General features: G+C 39.4%; 1 protein-coding gene across 3 annotated transcripts in view; it reads right to left on the minus strand.

The window, feature by feature from the left end:
- plxna2 (plexin A2) overlaps positions 1-22,159 on the minus strand; it is a 555,589-nt gene that overhangs the window by 112,616 nt on the left and 420,814 nt on the right. For all 3 annotated transcript variants that reach the window (XM_008116576.3, XM_062978633.1, XM_062978634.1), the window contains 3 exons: positions 15,206-15,342; positions 6,468-6,635; positions 1,193-1,286 (listed from right to left, as the gene is read on the minus strand). In XM_008116576.3, coding sequence (XP_008114783.1) covers positions 1,193-1,286; positions 6,468-6,635; positions 15,206-15,342 — 399 coding nt within the window. The remainder of the gene's footprint in view (positions 1-1,192; positions 1,287-6,467; positions 6,636-15,205; positions 15,343-22,159) is intronic.

The raw sequence follows: 22,159 nt of genomic DNA on the forward strand, positions 1-22,159 counted from the left end.
GAGAAATAATGACATAAAAATAGTTTCCTGCATACCATTTATATATACATATACCAACTTGTCCAAATTGATTATCATACAGCAGAGCAAAGCATGGGCCACATTTTCAGTGGCAATTATCAACCTTGCATGGTAGACTTGTTGAATGCTCCCTCACCCTTAATTCTATAAATATACAGAATGACAGACACGATTTTCAGCAATGCCATTTCACTAAAATGACAAGCAATCGCTCATTTCACTAGAAGATTCCATTCCCCCTTAGGGGAATCTCCTTGTGGAAAGAAAAAGTGGGTATATAAATAAACATAATAAACATAATAAACATAATAATAATAATAATAATAATAATAATAATAATAATAATAATTGGCACACTGGGTGCTGTGCCAAAAGATCTCAGCCGACATTTGGAAACAATAAACATTGACAAAATAATGATCTGTCAACTGCAAAAGGCCACCTTACTGGGATCTGTGCGCATCATCCAAAAATACATCACACAGTTCTAAATGCTTGGGAAGTGTTCGACTTGTGATTTTGTGATATGAAATCCAGCACATATATCTTGTTTGCTGTGTCATACTATGTCATAATAATAATAATACGTCATCAGTGGCCTCAACTGGAGTCTTGAGATCCTAAAGACTGGTGGTTTTTCCCACCTGGGAAAGAACTATGGATCTCTCTCCTTTATTAGCAAAATGAAAGTGTGGTTGTTCTTCCATATTTGCAGCTTTAAATTTCAGAGCCATGCTTTATGATACAATGCTTTACGATAAGATGTCCAGAGAGACACAGTTCTCATTGTGTCTGAATTATTATTATGCTGAATGTGCTTTGGAATTTAGGCTCTGAAAAACAACCAACTAGATATATGTATTATTTTCATTCAACACAGCCAGTGGTTTTTTAAAGCAGGAACAAAAGTAAATACAGCAAAAATATACTTTTGCTGAATAGACTTTACAGCATAATATATTCTTTATGTCCGTAGATGGCTTATGATATAAGAAAAATGTTCTGCTGAAACCTTGTATATACTATAAAACAATTTAAGAATTCAGGTATTCTGAACACTTTCCTCCTTGGTGGTTTTCAATTGCCTTCCCTATTTACTGATTTCATGTCTACACAGAAAACTGCAACAATTGTGTCAAGGCAGATGGAAACTTCAGCAAAAGCAACTTACATTGACAGACTCCTTGCCGTTGTACTTCACACGTATCCTGGGTTCCTGTATGACATCCAGGTTTGACCCTGTGACAGTCAAAGGTGTGTGGCCACTGAGGGGAAGCAGAAGACTTTGGGTTAATGAGGTTTGGCAAGGGGAACTGGGGCAGAGCCCAGTGCCTATGTTTCTGGCAAATACAAATGCTTGTTGAACTCAGCAAGATGTTTTCCACAGGCTGTATTGGAATGAGGTGACAGAGTAGATTAATATACCACCATCCTGACTGTGGCTAGAGCTGTCTCGCAAGTTAATTGGATTTTCTGGTCTCATCTGTCCCCCTAGTGGGCACTTATGTCTTCCATGTAACATTTCCCAGAGTTGGAAGGAGCAAGAAATAAAGACCTATGACCAAATAAAGACAATAAATTCATCAGAGGGCTTAATGGTTTCCATAATGTTTTCATAATGTTGGGAATATGGGCATGAAAGAAGGAGCATGATGCAGAAAAAACGATTACATATAGGGCAGAGATTTAAACAGGAAAGGGTAATACGAGATAAATGAGAGGTATCACGAAACAAAGCAAATAACAATGAAGTTGTTCATAATCGTAATAAAACTTGCAGCCATTTCATACCCTCTATTTCAAAACAACCTCCAAAGCGTTAGATGTCAGAGAAGGGTGTGGAATTGTGGTTATACACCCATGGAGGGAGGCACTGTGAACCAGGAATTACATGAAGAGAACCCTGCCTATTCACAGGAGTGATGTCGAGTGGAGGACAGGACTTGACTTGAAATAAGCAGGAGGAGTACTCAGTATATTAAGTTTCAAGTCTGCACTCAAACAGACTTGAAGTTAGAGAGCATCTACATGAGATCTCTGCTACATTTTTAGCTGGACCTTGTCAACAATTCTTGTGCTTCTTGCATATATAGGTAGTCCCCAAGTTATGAACAAAATAGATTCCGTAGATTTGTTCTTAAGCTGAATTTGGATGTAAGTCAGAACAGGTATTTTTTTTAAGCGTAACTCCAGCCAAGGTCATGCAAGTCCTTTTTAAGTCAGATGTTTGTAGGAGCCCTCGGTGGCGTAGTGGATTAAAGCCTTGTGACTTGAAGGTTGGGTTGCTGATCTGAAAGCTGCCAGGTTCGAATCCCACCCAGGGAGTGTGCGGATGAGCTCCCTCTATCAGCTCCAGCTCCATGCGGGGACATGAGAGAAGCCTCCCACAAGCATGATAAAACATCAAAACATCCGGGCGTCCCCTGGGCAACGTCCTTGCAGACGGCCAAATCTCTCACACCAGAAGTGACTTTCAGCTTCTCAAGTCGCTCCTGACACACACACAGAAAAATGATGTTTGTAACTCAGGGACTGTCTGTACTCACTTTTGATATGCAAAACTTTCAAAAGTAGAAGTCTAAGCTTGGACTGTAACTTGGCATATGGTTGCTGTATTGTAGTTGAGTAGGTTTAAACCATGGATAATTTTAGAATTCTGGCTTTTGTTTCTCTCATCTGATATGTCTGACATGTTAAAAGGCTCTGTTGGCTTGACCTCTGTTTTGTTCTTTAAATCTAAATTATGATCCCTTTTGTCAAGCCCATTTACTTGTGGTGTATGACCTTAAGAGTCTTGAACTTGGAGTGCTAGAAAGGTATGAATGCCTCCACAATTTTACTCAACCCAATGGGTACTTAAGCCTCAAAAATCTGACATGAGATAGGGAAGCTCATGGGGATACAAACTGAGAAGGCTAGAAAAACTGGAGCAGCAAATCACTGAGTACATGAAACTAAGATATCTGATGCCTAAGACAATAGGAATGGTGGAATGTTAAAGTTCTGAGATTCTATTTTTTCCAGTGTGCTGTGCAAATCAGTCTGAGTCCAGTGCCTTTAGGGACTTCTACAGTCAGGCCAGAATTTTGTCTTAAGTCTTCACCTCTGCCCACTATTTTAGAAGCCTTTTCATCTTCCACTGGTCAGTTTGTACTTGACAATTTTCTCGTTTGTATGCAACTCTATGAGAATTCAAATAATTGCAATGGTAAAGAAATGGACCCAGCATTTCAGACATTGGTCAGCCAAAAAACATGCACTTCAGAACACACCTGTAATATGGAGCTATAAAGCTTGGATAGACAGATTATCTTGATCAGCATCAGTTTGTTAAAGAATTGGTTGTTAATGTTTTTGTTCTATTCCTGACTCTCTTATGCTCTTAAGAAGAAGCCTTTAATGAGCAATTGTGCACTTCTTCAGCAGATGGGATTGATGATGGGGCTTCATTTGCTCTCCCGGAATCTCGTCAGAGATTGCCATATTTGTAATTGCCTCAGTAATTACAACTGAGTTAATAACTCTGATTTTCCAACTCAGGGAACAGAGATGCTCTAGCTGACTAGCAATGATTAATTCATGGATGGGTGACATATTATAGTTGGTCCTTTTGCAAGCTAATGAAAGGGACTGAGATGTTTTTAGAGAGGTTCTTGAACTTCTACAACTATTGTTTATAGGCCAGATACCGCTACCAGTAGAACTCAGGAAATCCACAGGAATGGATGTGCCAAACTGTGCCTTGTGCCTTATCCATAAATCTCCAGTATTTACACAGGTGAAACTCTTCAAGGACCTTAGAAGATGGGTGTTGACAATGGAATCCACAGTAACAGATGCAAAATAAAGATTAATAGCTCTATCTCCCACAGAGAGGATTTGACTATGCTTTTCTTTTCTGTGGGAGGTGATAGTGTTGATTCCAAGAATGGTGCTCTAATTATAAAAAAATAACAGGAACTGACAAACAGTCTGGATTTTATCTGGCATTTTTGGGCTATAGTCCATAAGAAAGAGGGGAGGAGGGTTAGAAATGTCCTATGCTCTGTACATAGTGTGAGCTACCAGAACATTTCAAGTTTTGTAATGTTTTATATAAAATAGGAGTTGAATGGATTTGTTTTACTCTGTCATAAATGTAAATTGCATTTCTAGAATTTGTATTTATAAAAACATTACTTCCACTAGAACATTTCAACTTTTTCAAATGTCTTGAAAGAAGCACGAAAAAATGGACGCAATTGTTCTTTTGGTGATGGTTGGACAATTGTTCCATCTATAATTCAAAATAACATTTATCATCAATTGTATTTCAATTGGTCAAACAAGATGAAACATTTTAGCAGTTTCTGAAAAATACTTAAAGACTTTAGCAAAATGGCTTTTTGGCTGGTTAATATCTATCTTTACCACATCTAGAGTTTTATTGACATGACTGGTGCAGACTTGTTATTAGGAGTACCTTTTATGTGTGATCTAAAAAGACACTGCAATACCAATTCTTTTCCATACCATTCACTGTTTTTTAACCTTTATTTGTGCTGTAGGTATAGGAACAGGTAATAAACTAATCAGAGCAGTATTCAGAGCAGAATACTAGCACCAAGAGGATTGAGCTGATCAAAATAAGGGCCCATCCAGACAGGGACCATAACACGGGAGCTCCTGTGGTTTTACTGGAGGCATCCAAAGGATGTCTCTGGTAAAACTGAATTATTTTGATACTCCATTATACCCAAGTCTTCCTGAAAGACCCGAGTCTAATGGAGTATGGGTTCTGTGGGGACTGACCCCCCGGACAGTCCTGGAACTACTGAGGGGTCAGTCTGCATAGCCCAATTTGCTTCTTTGGGCTCCGTGGTCCTGGAGAAGTGAAGAGTGAACCCACTCCTCCCCAAATCTTCCCATAAAACCTTTAAAAGAAAAGAAAAACTTACCAGGTTGCCATTAGGCCTCTCTGCATGCTTCTGGAACATACCAATGTAATGCTAGGAGACTGGGGAGGAATTACTTTTGCCCTCCTGCTTCCTGGTGCAACATTTGTACATGCCAGGAAGCATGCAGAGAGGCCTAATACTGGCCCAATATGTTTTTATGTTATTTTAAAGGTTTTAGGGAGGGATTTGGGTTGTCCCCATTGTAGCACGGTTGTTACTGTGCTACAATGGGGACAACACATGCGAATGCCTACTTCTTTGGGGCTTCCGTGTGGGCAGCAACAGCAACATGGGAGAAAACGGGTTACTTTAACCCGTTTTCTCATGTGATAAATTGCTGTCTGGAAATGGCCTGAGTATCCTGTTATTGAATTACATATTCAAGCACCACACTTCAAAGCATTACATTGTACGTGTTTAGAACAATGATGTGAGCCTGGACCTAAATCTATTATTAAAAGGAACTTTTAATTAAACATTTAAACAAGTTATGAAGATACTAACTTCACACAAACTGAAATACATCTCATTTTATCACATAAAGACCTCTAGTTTTCAAGCACTTCCAAAACACAGGTGCTTCTTTAAATCTGTTATATCCATGAGAATAGTTTGTTCTAAACACTTTTCTCCCAGAAAAGCTGAATGTTTAACAGACTTGAACAACACTGCATAAGGAAAGGTATTTCCCATTGTACTGTGGTTGATGGATTAAGATAAACAATGAGAACTGTTGCCCCTCAAGCAGAATGCAAATTGCAGACACATTTCATTTAACCCGCAGAGTTTTTATTTACAGTATGTCCCCTATTTCCACAGGGGAAGATTCCCAGTTGGACTGCAGGTAGCTGAAATAAAACCATTAAATAATATGACTTTTGGTCCTGATATACCATAGAGCTGTGTGGGATGACTTAGACATTCCTAAGGAGGCATATTGGATTTTTGGTAGAAAATGAATAAGATGATGATAATAATAATAATAATAATAATAATAATAATAATAATAATAATAATAATAAAAAAAACTTTATTTATACCCCTCCACCATCTCCCCAACGGGGACTCGGGGTGGCTTACATGGGGCCATGCCCAAAACAATACAATGTAAACAGCATATAAAAGAACAGCACATCACAATACAATAAGCAATACAATAAATAATATCCATTACGAAATAAAACAAGGAGACAATGAAAACAAGGGCAGACCACATGAACATTAAGTTAAAACTCGGGATGAGAAAGACATAGAAATAAAAACCACAGCGAACCAAGATAGGTGGAATATCCCCTTCCTTCCTTCCAAGTTAATATTTTGTGGCACGTACCAATGGAAAACAGGATCAGAGTCCATCCAACCTCACACTTTATCCATCCTCACACTAACAAACAGTTTACTCATCCATCTTCCTTCCCATTTATGCACACTGCATTCATCCATTATTCTTCTATGTCTTGAGTTCAACCAGCTATTCCTTGGCCCCATTCCAATTAAAAGCCCAATTACCTGGCTATGCTCCATTCAGGCTCAATACGTTGCACTTTGGGGTCATCGATGTATTCAAACTGCAGCATGCTCTCAAGGTGAGCACGGTCCACGCTGACAGAGACATGCACCATGCCAAGACCATGGGTTGAAGGTGCAGAGACACACACAATCTCATTGATAGACCTCCTATAAGGAAGAGGGGACAAGGAGATATACCCCGATAAGTAGGAACATAAACAAAGGTATTACTCTTAAAATTCTTTTAATATGCTCTGATTGAGTCCTTTGGTTTCATTCTCAGAAGTAGGCATGACAAAATCAACAAGGAGACATGCTTACATAATACATATGAAAGTTACTTAATAGTTCAGGACCATGAACATTACAGTATACCCGTACACATTTCATAAATGAAAACTGAGGTGCAGCTATGCAACATCAGGGTGATTAAGATACTAAATGAAGCAGAACACATAAGCTGGTAGAAACTGTAACAGTTTGCTTTTGCCTGAGCTTATTGGGTGAGATTCTACCCTCTTCAATCACCTCTTGAATTATATGATTCCAAAGTTCTTTCAGACTTTAAAACTCAGTATTAATCCACTGAAGTAAGCTAAGGATAAAAGGGGAAAGTAGGGAGAGAGAAACTGGGGTATTTCTAAAGGGCCTGGAAAATAGTATGGCAAATATTAAGTTCCTGCTAATTGGGATAATAGGAGGGTATTCCGCAGCATGAATACAAAAGTGTTGTCAGTGTTAAAATAATTTCTACCACTCCATTTCAATTTCTGATCAAAGTCTGAGTCAAAAAAGGTACTCATGGAAGTTTGTGCAGAAACACTGCTTTTTGTGCAAAAGCAATGCCATTCACCTACACAAGAATTTCATCTAAAAGTCCCAAAATCTGAAAAATCATTTTATACATGTTCAAAAATTCTCCCAATCCTCTCCAACTTTTGAGCTTTTCCTGCTTTGCAAATATGAATAAAATAAAAACTAACTTTATTATTTTCTTCCTGCATTTAGTCTACTTGAAATGAACCTTAGGTTGCTTCTTTGCTCAAAGAAAAAAAAGATGATGGGATCATAGCTTTCCCTGCCTGATGGAAATGCAGTTTATAGGGAGAAAGGTGTTTCTGAGCAGGAAAATGTAGAGTTAAATGAGTGTTTACCACCCTCACTTCCACTATGTGTGCATGAGTGTGTTTAAAATCTATCTATGGAAAGAGAAGAACAACCAGATGTTATTTATAATTTGGCTCAGAAATAAACTGCTGGCAACTGAGTGTACCATCTTACAGTTTAACATTTTCAATGTTCTTGGCCATCTTAAATAATGCTGTAATATTCTTGATTAATCACAATAATTAATACTTTTACTACCTGCTATGAGATGAAAGAGTGGTAAAAAGATGAAATATGGGTCTCAGAGCAGTCTGCAGTGCAGTGCATGTCCTTTTCTCTTTGCAATAAGAAAAGCACAAAGGAGGCCTTCAACAAAAAATTGCAGTATGGAGTGTTTTGCTCACTCAGCTGCACCTTCATTCCATTTCGAGTCTCAGTGGATTCATTCACCACTATGGTCAGCTAGAATCTGATGCTTCCCGAACTTGCACGATTCTCGCTGGGTTGCTTTTGAATCAGTCTCACACTATTTTTGGTGTTCTTAGGTAACTTTGTATTTCTCAAATGCAATTTGACACTCAAAAGTTTGACATTAAGATGAGGATTAATATTGCTCCTGCCCAAATTATTACACAACAATTTCTTATTTAGTAGAAGGGATTTGGGATTGGTATATGAAGTAATTAAGGGATGGATCTACACTATAAAATCAATACTGTTTGACACCACTTTAATTGCCATAGCAAAATGCTATGGAATCCTGGGAGCTGTAGTTTGGTGATGCACTAGCACTCTTCGGCAGAGATAGTCAAAGACTTTATGAAATTTCAACCTCCATAAATTCATAGTATTGAGTCATGGTAGTTAAAGTGGTGTCAAAACTTTATTAATTCTATGGTGAAGGTGCACCAAGGATCTGATGCATCGCTTTTCCCCAAAATGATGAAGGTAAAGTCCATCTCCCAAGCAACTTACAATTGGGGAAGGGAGCTTAAAGAACAAAGGGTGAGGGAAGGATAAAGATGAAAGATGCAGAAGTAAGTAGAACAAATAGCAATGAGTAGAGTGGCAGCTTTTAGCAGCCAATTCCCCTTAGAGCTGAATAATACCCGGCCATTCCCTGCCATGTCCATTTTCTAACCGCCAGTGGCCCCATCTGAGTACAGGCATTTCTCAATGCCAGAGACCAGACTTCAGAGAAGCCTGCTTAGCCCTTGTGCTAGATCCAAAGCGACACATCACTGCTGGCAAAGAGTTACTGCAAGCTCCCTGTGATCAGTTAATTAGCTTTCTGCGCTATTACCATGTCGTCATGGTGAATCTCCCTACTCCTCCGATCAGAGGCAGGAGAATAGAGAGAAGCTGTAATTATAGTGAATCTCATTAGAAACTGCTTCATCTAATCAGTCTCCCTGCACATCATGAGTACATGCCAAGTTCATCACCTACAAACCATGCACTAAAAGAGAAAGAAGAGAAGGGGGGGGGGGAGGAATAAACTGTGTTATGACCTTGCATGGAAAGGCAGGAATAAACATTATACTACTAGATTCTTGGCAATATCAGTGTAATGGTTTGTATGAAGTAATTAGATAATGCAATGAATTAGGAGCAGTGTCTAAATGTAACCATATATTTAGAGAAATTGTTTTTCTAGACTAAGTCTGGATGTAATAATAGCCATCCCCAAACTATTCCAGAATCTGAAAATTGGAAAAAAAGTTCTTAATAAATCAAAACAGAAGTCCTGCATATCATTATAAAATAATTGTTTTTATTGCTAGGAAAGCAATACTTCAATAGCTATACACTCAGTTTAATACCAAAAGCCTCAAAATGTAAATGGTTGAAAGGTGGAACAGTTTAATGTTTTAGATTTCTGATTAATTGGAAGTACAGAAGGTTTAAAATTTCATTTCTGCTTGTTTCCACCCAGAACTTATCAACATTTAAAATATTTCATGGGTGATGTGGAACAAAACAAATAAAATTGCCAGATCCTAGCAGAAGACATCTACAAGATAACAACTATCTCCCTTCTGCTTCATGTTGCCAGCTGTTCCCACCAATAAGTAATAAAGGATAGAGAACAGTGTAAAGTTCGTCACAAGATAACTTTGACTAATTCTGTTTTTATACTTTCCCATAATGGATCCTGTCCTGCAAGTACACTATCTGTCAGAATACCTATAACTTCATAGATATTTTTAGCAAGAAAATATAAAACAGTTTTATTTCTTACTTGAGTTCTTAGCATTTGAAAGTAAGGCAATAACTAGCAGAATTATGGTCAGCTTTAGTCTCAGTGATTTCAGAGGGCCTATGCTGAAGTCTGGACATTTTACTGTTTGAAATACAGCTCCTAGAATCCCTCAACCAGCACATATTACTATATTTGAAATTAGTCCAAAATATTGCCCATCAGTGGAGGTTCTGCCAAAGTATTATTTTACAATGGCTATTAATCTCCAGATGTCTTAGGTTATTGTAAGTTGTTTTAAATTTATTAATTTATCTATTACAGGCAGTCTCCAAGTTACAAATTTCTTAGGTTTCTTAAGTTGAATTTGCATATAAGTCAGAACAGGGACATTTTAAAAGTGTAACTCCAGCCATTTATATATATAAGCTTTGGATAGCATGGGGAAGTGTTAACACCCTTGTGGTGTTTGTTTTGCTGTCTGTGTCTCTGATGGAAGATTTCACCTTACTTTCTGTCCCTGTGATAAATTGATTTTTAAAATGTGGCTTGTTGTGGAAACAAGGATTGGTGTTTAAATTCCATTGGAGGCACCTTTTCTCCATAACTCTTTCAGTGGTGAATTTCCATCTTAGGGGTAGATTTCTCACACATCCTCATTTGTATCTATGAGTCATTTTTAGGTCAGACTGCCTCTATTTTACTAAATTTATATTCTACCTATGGAATTCAAGGCTGGATTCAATTCTTGTATTTTTTTTATAACTTGGTTAAACCCTTCCGATGTGGGAAGAACTTTTGCAAAGTAAATGAGAATATTAATTTAAAAAATACTATGTGATAGGGCTGTCCAAAACTTCATTTGTAATTTGTTTGTTTTTTTAAATCTAATTCATTATAGTCGCCCATACAAAACAATATTAAGCAATGGGAGGGGCAGCCATGCAAAAAACTTAAGGTTCAAAACACTGATCTATGACTTTTGGATAAGTTATGTAAGTTTTGTAAATGGCTCCAGGTCTCCATCATGGGAGTCATTTCTCCCCTAAAAGGCTGGGTTTGGTTCCTCCAAAGTGCCCTGAGAAGGATGGTGAGTGAACGAAGAAACTCTGCTTTTTCCCCAAAGGGCAGCAAGAGAGGGAGAGAAGCCTGGCCGGATGGTCGGGTAAGCAAGAAGCTCCACCACACGTGGCTGGCCCAGAGAGAGAGAAGCAGAGACCACTCTCACATTGAGGCTTTAATGTGAGAAGTGAGAAGAAGTCTGGGAAATTTAGTTAATGCAGAGCCTTCTGAATTCTCTGGCACTGCTGATCTGGAGGCAAAGCAGTACCTGTGTTTTAAAAGTAACTTCTCCAACTTGGAGAGGGAAAACCCAACTGCTTTAACATGGGAAGTGAGCAGAATTCTGGGAAATGTAGTTTAGGGCAGGAACTTTTGGAATTTTTTGTCATATGGGTCCTCACCAGGCCTGGCCCAACACGGCACGCTGGCCACGCCCCCGCGTTGGGCGCCACCTTCCCAGGGGCACTGTTGAGCCCCAGGGAGGCGGGGCCACACCTGGCGGAGGCGGGGCCGTGTGACGCAGAGGCATGGCCAGGTCTGGCCCCGCCTCCCATGGGGCGCGCCATGGCGCAGCCAGGCCAGGGCGCACCCCGCGGGAGGCGGGACCGGCCACGCCTCCCATGGCGCGTGCCCACTGCAGTGGGAGTCCTTTCAGGCTGCGGCCTGGAAGAACTCCTGCCGCAGCTTGGCTGCGCCAGGGCGCGCCCCGCGGGAGGCAGGGCCACGTCTGGCCCCGCCTCCTGTGCTGCGCACCCTGGCCCCGCCTCCCACGCCGCCCGCGCCGCTGGAGGCATGGCCTCCCGGCGTGGGAGGCGGGGTTAGGGCACAGGAGGCGGGGCCAGTCCTGGCCATGCCTCCTGCGGCGCAGGGGAGGGGGCGCAAAAAAATATTTGCGTACCCCTTTGAATTTCCTCGGGCCGGTCCTGGTCCTCACCTTCCCAAATTTTGTTTCCCAGAATTCTGCTTGTGCTGCCTCCTCCTTCTCCATGTTTGTTCTTTAAAGGGATTTTGAGATAAAAGGGATTGTTGGGAGTTGAATCAACCCTCTGAGGTAAGGAAAGTTGAGAGGCAGTAACTCCAAAGTTTACCTAGTAAATTTCCTGTTGTTCTTGTTGTTGTTGTGGTTATTTCAAAGACTGGATGGACATCTGTTGGTGGTGGTTTGACTGTGCTTTTTTTGTCTGGCAGAATAAAGGGGGTTGACTTCCCCCCCCCTCATTGCGCAATTACTTAACTAAAAGTACCAAATAATTTGTTATATTGTTATAGTTATGATACAAACCCCTAATGATATTTTAGAAACACTTTTAGAAACGATTCTCCATGCCCCCCTAATTTAGTAAAGAGTATTGAAACATTTTTTTCATTGATTGTGCAGGCCTACTATCTGACCTCAATTAGTAATATGTGTAGTTACTAGCAATCATGGGTTATTTCTGGCTGTTTACATCATAGAACATCATACAATTAATTCTGTCTGCTCCCTCCCAAGAGAGACCAGGTTGGCCCCATTCGTGATGGCCTTCTCCAGGCAGGTGAAGACCTTCTGCTAACAGGCATTTGGTGAAGAATAAGAGCCAGACTTTGGGGAGGTTGGATGGGATTGGGGGTATGAGCTTTAAAGGCAATTTTAAGTGTATTTATTGTATTTTAATTCTGTTTTTACTACACTGTTACTATTTAATTCTCTTTTAACCTTTGTATTGCACTTTTTAAACTTGTCTAGTGTGAGATTGTTAGCTGCCTTGAGTCCCCATGGGGAGAAAGGCAGGGTATAAATAAAATTAATAATAATAATTGTCATCTTAAAAAGCACCACCATAAATTTATTTTAAAATGATCAAATTAGATTATTCAGCTGTTAATTTCTGACATGCTACTGACCAACAGAATGGGCTACATGTATTTAAAGTAGCAAAAGGCAAAGCTCTTTTTAGTCAATTCTGCTGCCTCACACCAATTTTTGAGATGGCTCCTACATAAGTCCAGGCTTAAAAGGACATCTGAACAGCAAAGACTGTGTAGAAGAGATCTAAAGATATGAAATGAAAGGGGTGGTAAAATTTAACTGGGCATAGTCTGTTTTCTTTTTTATCTGTTCCAAAGGTATAAATTAACCCTTGATTGAATGAGGTGAGGAAATACTAAATCTGTTAAATCTTACCCACTCATTAACATGCCATCCTTAATCTACTTCTTCCCAGTCCAGGCATAAAATGGGTGCAGGGCTGTTTTATCTCTTGAGAAGCTGGAAAGAGCAGTGATTCTTATATAGAATGCCTCCATAATGCAGCTTGAGATAAACTGGCTTTATAGCAGGTAAAAGGACAACATAGAAAAGGCAATTGGTTCACTAGCTTCCTATTTCAATAAATTCCCAGGATGTGACTAACAATAAATAGTTCGGGTGGGGAGAACTGGCCAAATGCAACATCATAACTTTCTCCTATAAGGTTCTAAAATCTCCTGTTCCTCTTCAAGACCAAAATGCAAATGCCTTGGTGTTTTTCTATAATTATATATCTATATATGCAAGATAAGGAGCCCCAGTGGCGAAGTGTGTTAAAGCACTGAGCTGCTGAACTTGCAGACCGAAAGGTCCCAGGTTCAAATCCCGGGAGCGGAGTGAGCACCCGTTGTTGCTCCAGCTTCTGCCAACCTAACAGTTCGAAAACATGCCAATGTGAGTAGATCAATATGTACCGCTCCGGCGGTAAGGTAATGGCGCTCCATGCAGTCATGCTGGCAACATGACCTTGGAGGTGTCTATGGACAATGCTGGCTCTTTGGCTTAGAAATGGAGATGAGCACCAACCCCCAGAGTCAGACATGACTAGACTTAACGTCAGGGGAAACCTTTACCTTTATATGCAAGATTCCTAGACATATATTACAATTTGAAAAATCTTCCTTTTCTGGACTATTGCTCCCAGAACCCTCAATTAGTGCCATTTTAATTATGATGTGAAGGAATTGCAGAATAGCAAGATAAACTTCCAATCTCTTAGACCTGCCTAATACAGAACTGAGATGTCATCTTAGTACTGTGGATTATACTGACTATCAGTAGCAATTCGGATAGTATTTCTCAGTCAACTTGAAGAAGCTAAAAATGAATCTCAGGTTCATGGATCTTCTGCAAGTCTACATCATAAACCTTCAGACAACATCCTGATATCCTGTATAATCCCATAAATGTATTCTTCATACTAAGCTTTCAGGAGGAAAAAAAATCAACTCCAAGACTTTGGATCTGGGTTATTTGCCTCCAGATTCCTGACTATGAAAATAGTCAGAAAGCACTTTTCATTTTCACTGAATTCTATATATACACAGTGCACCAATATTCTGAACAGAAATGCCCAACATTAAGACAACAATTTTGTTTCCTACTTAAAGTAAACCTAATCAATCAGTGGGTTACAATGTAATTTGATGGAAAAAATGAGGCTTTCATCTTGATTCATGAGCAGTCACTTGTGACCAAATATGATTGTCTTCCAGGGGTAGACTCTTGTTGATAGGACCATAAGTGACTGCAAAGGCCTGCTATGGATCATCATGATTAACTCAAACCTCAGTGTGCTATTTCCATTGTTTTCCATGGGAATGCTTGAGCCTTGCCTGGATCTAGTACAGCTGACCATATCAAACAGAAAAGCATGCACCCACATTTATTTATGCTGGTTATCTCCATAAAGTATCCTTTACATGATTACATAAGATAAAAATGTACTATATAATCCAAAGTAATGAATGTTGAAAACAAATGCTGAATATTGTAACATGTGTTTCAAAAGGAAATGATAGAGGCAGAGAGAAACAGCAGCTCAAAAGATAGAGATTTTGGAAGGAGAATTAGTTATAGTTACATAAATTAAAATAAAGATTTAAGACTACTGAAATCAAACAAAAATTTTTTAAAGGTCTGTTCTTGTCATTCAAACCTCTTCTCTCCCTGAATCATGCCATGGGAGAAAAGGAGACACACATATCACCATATGTTCAAGAAATATTCTATAAGAAAAAAGGAAAATGCCTGCTGTTTTCCTAGGATTAAGTTTTATCTTGGGATGGAGAACATTTAAAGGGATTTTGACATACCAGGGTATGGCTAGGATTTAGAAAGAAGACAGCGTTGTTATCATATGAAAATATAATGAAATAGATAGAAATTAATAAACATTAATTTAATTCTTTGCCATGAAACACTCATCACTGTCAGTGACACTTTAGCTTAAGTTCATTAATAAGAGGTTAGATATTTGTAGCTGAAGCAGCTTAAACACTGCTAGTGGGCTGACAAAAGTGATTATGGAAATGCAACCAGAAACACACACAAAGATGTATGCATGTATTGCCCTCTTACTCATAAAATTCGCAGGTCTGGTTACCCAGGAACACCGACACACTGCTGCCAGCCCCCAGAAAATGGCCAGTGATGGTCACCATGGTTCCTCCTGACTCTGGCCCACGGCTGGGACTCAGGGAGCTCACTGCAGGATTCTTTGGAAGAAAAAGAAAAAGATCATCTGCTTTCATTGGGTGTCCCAAAACTAATTAATAAACACTGCAAAAATTCAACAAATATACATATTTCTATAAAAGATTCACATTAAAACTGTATTTCTATACAATACATATTAAAGTACACAAAACAGACATCATATAAAAGACATGAGTGTAAGATTGATAGTTAAAAAAACTGTCTGGGTAGGCCTGCAGGAAGGCATGTGTCTTTAGATGGCTTTAAATTCTGACAGCTGATCTAGCTGTTGGAGCTTTACTGGCAGGTCATTCCACACTCTTGGAGCGGCTAATGAAAAGGTTCTTTGGGAGGCTGGAGCAGACGCCCCCCAGAGGACCTAAGTGTTTGGGGTGGATTGTACAGGAGAAGGCAATCCTGAAAGTAACATGGACCCAAACCATGTAGGGCTTAAAAGGTCAAAACCAATACCTTGTACTTTGCCCGGAAACTAATTGGCAGTCGTGGAGTGACATTAGGATAGGTGTAATGTGCTCACTTCTAGATGTTCCTGTAACCAACCTGGCTGCTGTATTTTGAACCAACTGAAATTTCTGGTCTTGGTACAAAGGTAGCCCAATGTAAAGCCCCGTGCAGAAATCTAACCTTGAGGTTACCAGCACATGCACTACCATCTTTAGGTCCTCTAAATCTAGGAAAAGGCCCAGTTGGTAGTAAGCACTTCTGATCATCGCAGCTATCTGGGTGGACATTTGGAGGGATGGATCCAGGCATACTCCCAAGCTGCAAACCATCTTTCAAGGGGAGTGTAACCCATCCAGAACTGGTTCAAATACCTTCATCCCCAGATTAGGACCCTCGATGGCAAGCATCTCTGTTTTGTCTGGATTCAGTTTCAATTTATTTTTCCTCATCCAGCCCATTATCTCCTCCAGGCATTTATTCAGAGGAAACAAAATAACTGAAGCTGAGGCATGGAGAAATATAAGTGGTTGTCATCAGCATACTGATAACACTCCACCCCAGGGAGGGTTTCTTCAGCAGTGGTCTAACTAAAGTTCCTTTTGAACAGGACGGGAAATTCCCCTAACTAGGAGATGCATTAATCATTTCTTGTATTTGAGATCGAATTGCATCTTTATAGATCACAGCTACCCTCCCTCCGCCCACTTTCACTCACCTGCTTACTGTCACAGTGCCTGGCTGGGAGGACCTGGGCCCAAGTTGGAGCACTATCTTCTCCCAGCCAGGTTTCAGTGAGCCATGCCAGGTGAACTCCCTCATCTTTGAGGAGATCATAGATGATATGAGTATTATTTTTCACTGACCTGGCATTACTTAAGAGCAAGTTGAGGTTTTATGGGTGGTCTGGCTCACCCTCCAAGTTCCTCAGGCTGGCAGAGTGACTGGAAGGTGAGATAAGTATCAAACACCTTTCTCTCCTTCCTCTATAACAGTGGTTCTCAACCTGTGGGACCCCAGATGTTTTGCCTTCAACTCCCAGAAATCCTAACAGCTGGTACTCTGGCTGGGATTTCTGGGAGTTGTAGGCCAAAGTACCTGGGGACCCACAGGTTGAGAACCACTGCTCTATAAGGACATGTGACTCTGCCATCGCCATATCTCCCTCTGCCCTGTATGACATGTATTGCTCCCCCAGCTTCTACATACACTGAATTAAAAGCAAATAAACTAAGATATACTTCTGTAGATTGGGGTAAGCAAAGGAGGGCCATTAACAGAAGGCCTCAAATCCATGACAAAAAAACTAAGAGTGGAAATGATTTGTTTCCCTCTTTTTCTTTTGTGTAAATAATTTCACTAATGTGAGAAGTGAAACTAAAATCATTGGTAAACTAGAAACCTCTTTGGTAATCTTGGGTCAGTCATCCCACACTGATCATTTAGCATAAGCTAAGTAGTTTCCACTTTCCTGGTGATGCTGTGATTTTGCAGTTACATACATGGCTAACTTGTAAAACAAAATTCTTAAAAATAAGAATTTTAATTCACAAAAAATGCATCGCCTGACTCAACTGGCAATGTCTGGTTGTGGCCCTGGGCGCCCTCTGGCCTCTTAATGGCTTCCCAGAAGCCCCCTGTGTGGTGGAAAACTTTCCTGCCACTGTGCTTCTGGGCCAATAGGAGGTGGGCCAGCCCTGCCTCCTGATTGGCCAGGCCTGCCGTGGGCTGGCCCAAGCGCCCCTTTTTAGGCCGCACGGCAGGCCAGAGGAAGCACTGGGCCTGCTTTTTCTTCGTGCCATCCCTCCCACCCTGCGTTTTTGTTATGTTTTGTGTAAGTTCTTGTTGTTTCAGTTGTTTTTGTCGCAACTCCAGTTGGCATGTGGCATGGGCCCTGGATCTGGATTGCTTACTCCCCCCATTCATTGGTAGGAGGGGGGAGTATCCCTGGGGTGCAATGGTACCGCTGGCCCGGTTTGGTTCCAGCAGTACCCCAGTTTGGTTTTAGGCATCGGTAAGCAGCGGGCTGATGGATCATTGATCCAGGACCCATGCATGGCAGCCAACCCTAGTTCTGTAACCAATAAAAGAGTTGTGGCCTTGTTTATACCCAAAAAATAGTGTCTCGTGTTGTGTTCTTGGTTCCCCTTCCATTACGGAGGTGTGTGGCCCATACACACGCAAACAGTAACATAGTGATAATAAAACTAATAACATGAACCAATAACACAAGGACAATTAATCAAGTCTACTAGCTAAGATATGTTCATATACATCCCAGAGAGTGTAGTGGAGAAGAGGTTTTCAAAGTCTTCCTTTCAACAATTCTATGCTCATTCCAGCTGAGTGTTTCTTGGAACTGTAGTCACCAGAACTAATCTTTCAAGGCAGTAATACAAAGCAAATTCCTTTCCTTGTCAATCTAAGAGAGTTTTTAAAAAACAAACACCCAACATTATTGTAATGAATAAAATGACAGAAAAGTTCAACACGGAATTCTTGTTTCTCTTAATTGTCTGGTTACTTTTTCTGCCATGAGGAAATTTTTACTATATACTCATGGCTTTGCAGAATATTCTCTGTAGAAACAGCTATTTTTTTCTCGTGTCAGGAGTTACTTGAAGAAACATCTATGAATGCAAATTTTATATGTGTGTGTGTGTGTACATGTGACATGAAATGTGAAGGATTTGAAGCGATGTTGCTTTGAAAAAGGTGTTTCTACCAATGTTGTGCTAGAATAATGTAGTTCAACTGGAGTGGCAATAGTTTATCCTTTTAAAAAAAAACACTAGGAAGAAAGAAGGTACTCAAAAATTGTTTTCATGAACACAATCAAATTGTTCTGCTAATCCTTCTTCCATTACAGCTCTTATCTGTTGTCTGGCAATATCCCAGATATATTTCCAGCTTGGCCCCTCAACAACACAGTGAATATGAGCGAGTTCTTCACTGCATGAAGATCTTTGCAGTTCCCAGAAGGCATGAAACAAAGTGCCATACAAAATTAATGCAGTGGTCAAACTAATCTAGTGGCCTGGCTCTGAAAAGTGACCTATGCTGGAGGCTTTGGAGATATTTTTCTCCAGTTTCAAGGGATTTGGAAGGCATTCTGAGCAATAGCTGCAATAATCAGAGTGATTGGTTTTTTTCCACGGATGAGACTATCATATATCAGGGCCTGAGTTTTATGATACATAATGATGCTCTAATGGCAGCACTGTAACCTAGGTAGGTGATTGAACTCAGCATAAATAGGTGCTTTTTAGAGTTCCCAACTGACTTGGTGAATGCCTCTTCTGTGCCATAATTTCTCTCCTTTCTACAATGGGGATAATGATGCTAACTTTTAGAGCAAAATGCTTTGAAATTTATGAATGAAAAGTACACTGGCATTAATATTAAATAGTGCTTAATGTGGGGTGGTTACAGCCCCAAAGCCTACAAAACATAAAAGGCATAATTCTAAGAAATTTTAAGGAACAATTGACAGAATGTCCATTGTATATCAGGACAGACTTTTCATTGTCTGTGATTTCCAGGTCTTTTTTCATTGTTGTACAGGGGCTTGCATTTTCATAATAGGGGATCATGTTCTGGTTTTTAAGATTCCATACCTCATGACTGTGAATAAATCAAGGGAAAACCAAATGACCCAAAAGTGAATCCTTGTATGTATATGTTTAGCATGTCACAGTTTCACAAGTAGGACAAGTTTTTAGGGCTTTTAATATTATTATAAATATAATTGATTAAATCAAGGAAACTAAATAACCCATGCCTTTTCATTATTGAAATTAATGTGCAAATGAGATTAATTTCATGTAACAAAGTATTGAAATGAGTGTCCCTTGTGCTAAACAAGTTAACTTTCCTTGTTACAGATTCTTATGCAGTATATACAACCTCTGTCTATATAAATAAGGAATTTTAGGGTGTCTCAGCCAAATGCCTTTGCACACTCTTTTAAATCACTATTTGCTCAATGAGATGCAAACATCCACCACAAGTCACAAGCATTCTGCTGTTCACATATTGATATAACCAGGAATGAATATTATCTTGTATATTCAGGGATGACTTTATCTTGCCAGGAGTTATTGACTTTCACCTAGCTTCAGCCAGCAAGCTACCTCCTTAATGTGTAAACATATCAGATGGAGAAGGGTTCTTAAGTAATTAATTTATTACAGTTATAAACTGACCAATAAGCCAAGGTCCCTGGGCATTGTATAAGCAAATTAAAAGTATAAAGTATAAACTGAGAAATGAAAAACAGCACGATAAAATCAGCAATAAAAGCAGTGTACCACAAAAACATAAAACAAAATAAATACTCAGTAGTGGAAGAAAAAATGATTACATCTAAAAGCATTAAAAACGATTCTTAAAATGTCTGGGAGAATAAAACATTTTTTTTCACCTGGCATTGTAATATAGGCAATGAGATAAACCTCTCAGGGGACAGCTTTCCAAGAACATGCACCAAAACTGAATAGATTCTGTCATGTCTAGCTGTTATATATTCATTTGTTGGGAGCAACAGTAGCCATTCATACACTTCAGTTGTAGTACTATAATTCCACTGCCATGGTTCCATCCCACAGAATACAGGGTTTTGCAGTTTAGGGAGGAATGCTCAGCTAGAGACCTGTAGTGCCTCCAAAACCTTAGGATTCTACTAAATGCAGCCATGGTAGTTAAAGATAAATGATAGTAATGCAACTGTGCAGTGTAAAAAAAAAAAGCTTCTGGAAGATAATCTTATGATCAGAGTATGTAGACAACTAAATGTTCCTGTAGTAACTTGGATCCAAACTGTTCAAGTCTTTATAGTTTCCTAGTTCTGAAAATGTACTGCCAATCTATAAGATGAAAGAGTACTTTTTGTAAAGTGATCACATTTTCCATAGTTAACAATCCAGTCATTCTGGTTTGGACAAAATGGAGAGTTTGAACTGTTTTCAAAGTCAACACTGCAGTAACTATGTTTCCTCTCTCCCTTTAATGTATAACCGAAATTTCCTTTTCCCTATTCCAGAAATGATTGAAACTTGGAGAAAACTACCAGGGCTGATAAAAACAGAAGAGGTAGAGCAGGAGAAGCAGGAGGTAAGATAGGGAAATAATATCATTCTTCTTTTAAAATGGAACACGTCATCTACTTTGAAAATGAACAGGGAAGATGTTGTAGTTGTTACCCTGATATTGGCTTTGGCCACAAAGAGAACCAACAGAACTGGTTCTGTGTTCAAGACTGTAAAGAAGTGCAGAAGGAACGGTGGGTTCACAGATCCCCTGAGAATTAGGAAGAAAATGTCAGTTATGGTGCCTCTCATTTCATGATGTTATTTAAGGAACATCAATGTGCCTTTATGATTTCTGGCAGGGGGTGCCTATAAAGAAGCAAAAATTGTCCAGGCAACAGGAGGAAATTATATGCTAGTTGCTTTTTCCAGTCATAAAGAAGGTGCAGCAATGCAAAGAATGATAACATTCAACATATGCTTAATGATTTGCTGCAAGGTGTTACTCTGAGATTCATCTTTACAACTGCCTTCACCCAGGCACTAGTTATTACTTAACACAGCCCAAGCCTGTTCTTTAAGGACTCACAGCTTGAAAAAGACCAATAAGACACACTACGCCCATGGCACCAGCAATATCAATTCTTGTGTGCCAGAGAGTTTGAACACAGAGGCAGCTCTGAGAACAGTGAAGGAGCCTGATGTTCAGCTTGCAAAATCAAATGTTTCAGTTTCCATTTCAGAACAGCATTTTTCCAATTACTGGAGTCCATATTTAATAGGCTGTAATTTTTCTAATAAGAAAAGTGAGCTGAACCCTATCTCCAATTCTAAGTGACTCCATTTACAAACTCTTTTTGTTTTCCGTCTTTATGTCTTCACCAGCAAATCTTTTGATAAGGCAATCCAAAGTTATCCCAGTCACTCATATTGTCTACATTTCCTATAATGTCCTCTTATTGTAAACAATACATTTAGAGAATATTTGGAAGAGTGTGTCTCAATGTGTTGATGCAACCTTTCCAGCTGCAGTGAGGTTTTTCATATTTCAGACTTTTTGAGGAAATGTTTCTGCAAAATCTCTTGGTTTTTCTGCCAAACTTTTTTACCCTATGCAAGAGACTGTTATTGGTTTCAGCTCCCTTTTTAATAAGATAACTGAGCTGAATACATCGTTTTCTGCAGAAATATGTTGGTTCCTGTGAAAAAACCACTTTGTTCAGAAAGCATTTTTAAGAGCTCCAATATACCAAAAATAACAATGACAAAGAACATCTTGAAACTTTTTCCAGTAGAGAGAAACTATATAAAATGTTCATTCTTTCATGAAGAATAAAAAATAAAATGC

The sequence above is a fragment of the Anolis carolinensis genome, chromosome 4 (assembly GCF_035594765.1).
Source record: "Anolis carolinensis isolate JA03-04 chromosome 4, rAnoCar3.1.pri, whole genome shotgun sequence".
NCBI classification, from domain to species: Eukaryota; Metazoa; Chordata; class Lepidosauria; order Squamata; family Dactyloidae; genus Anolis; species Anolis carolinensis.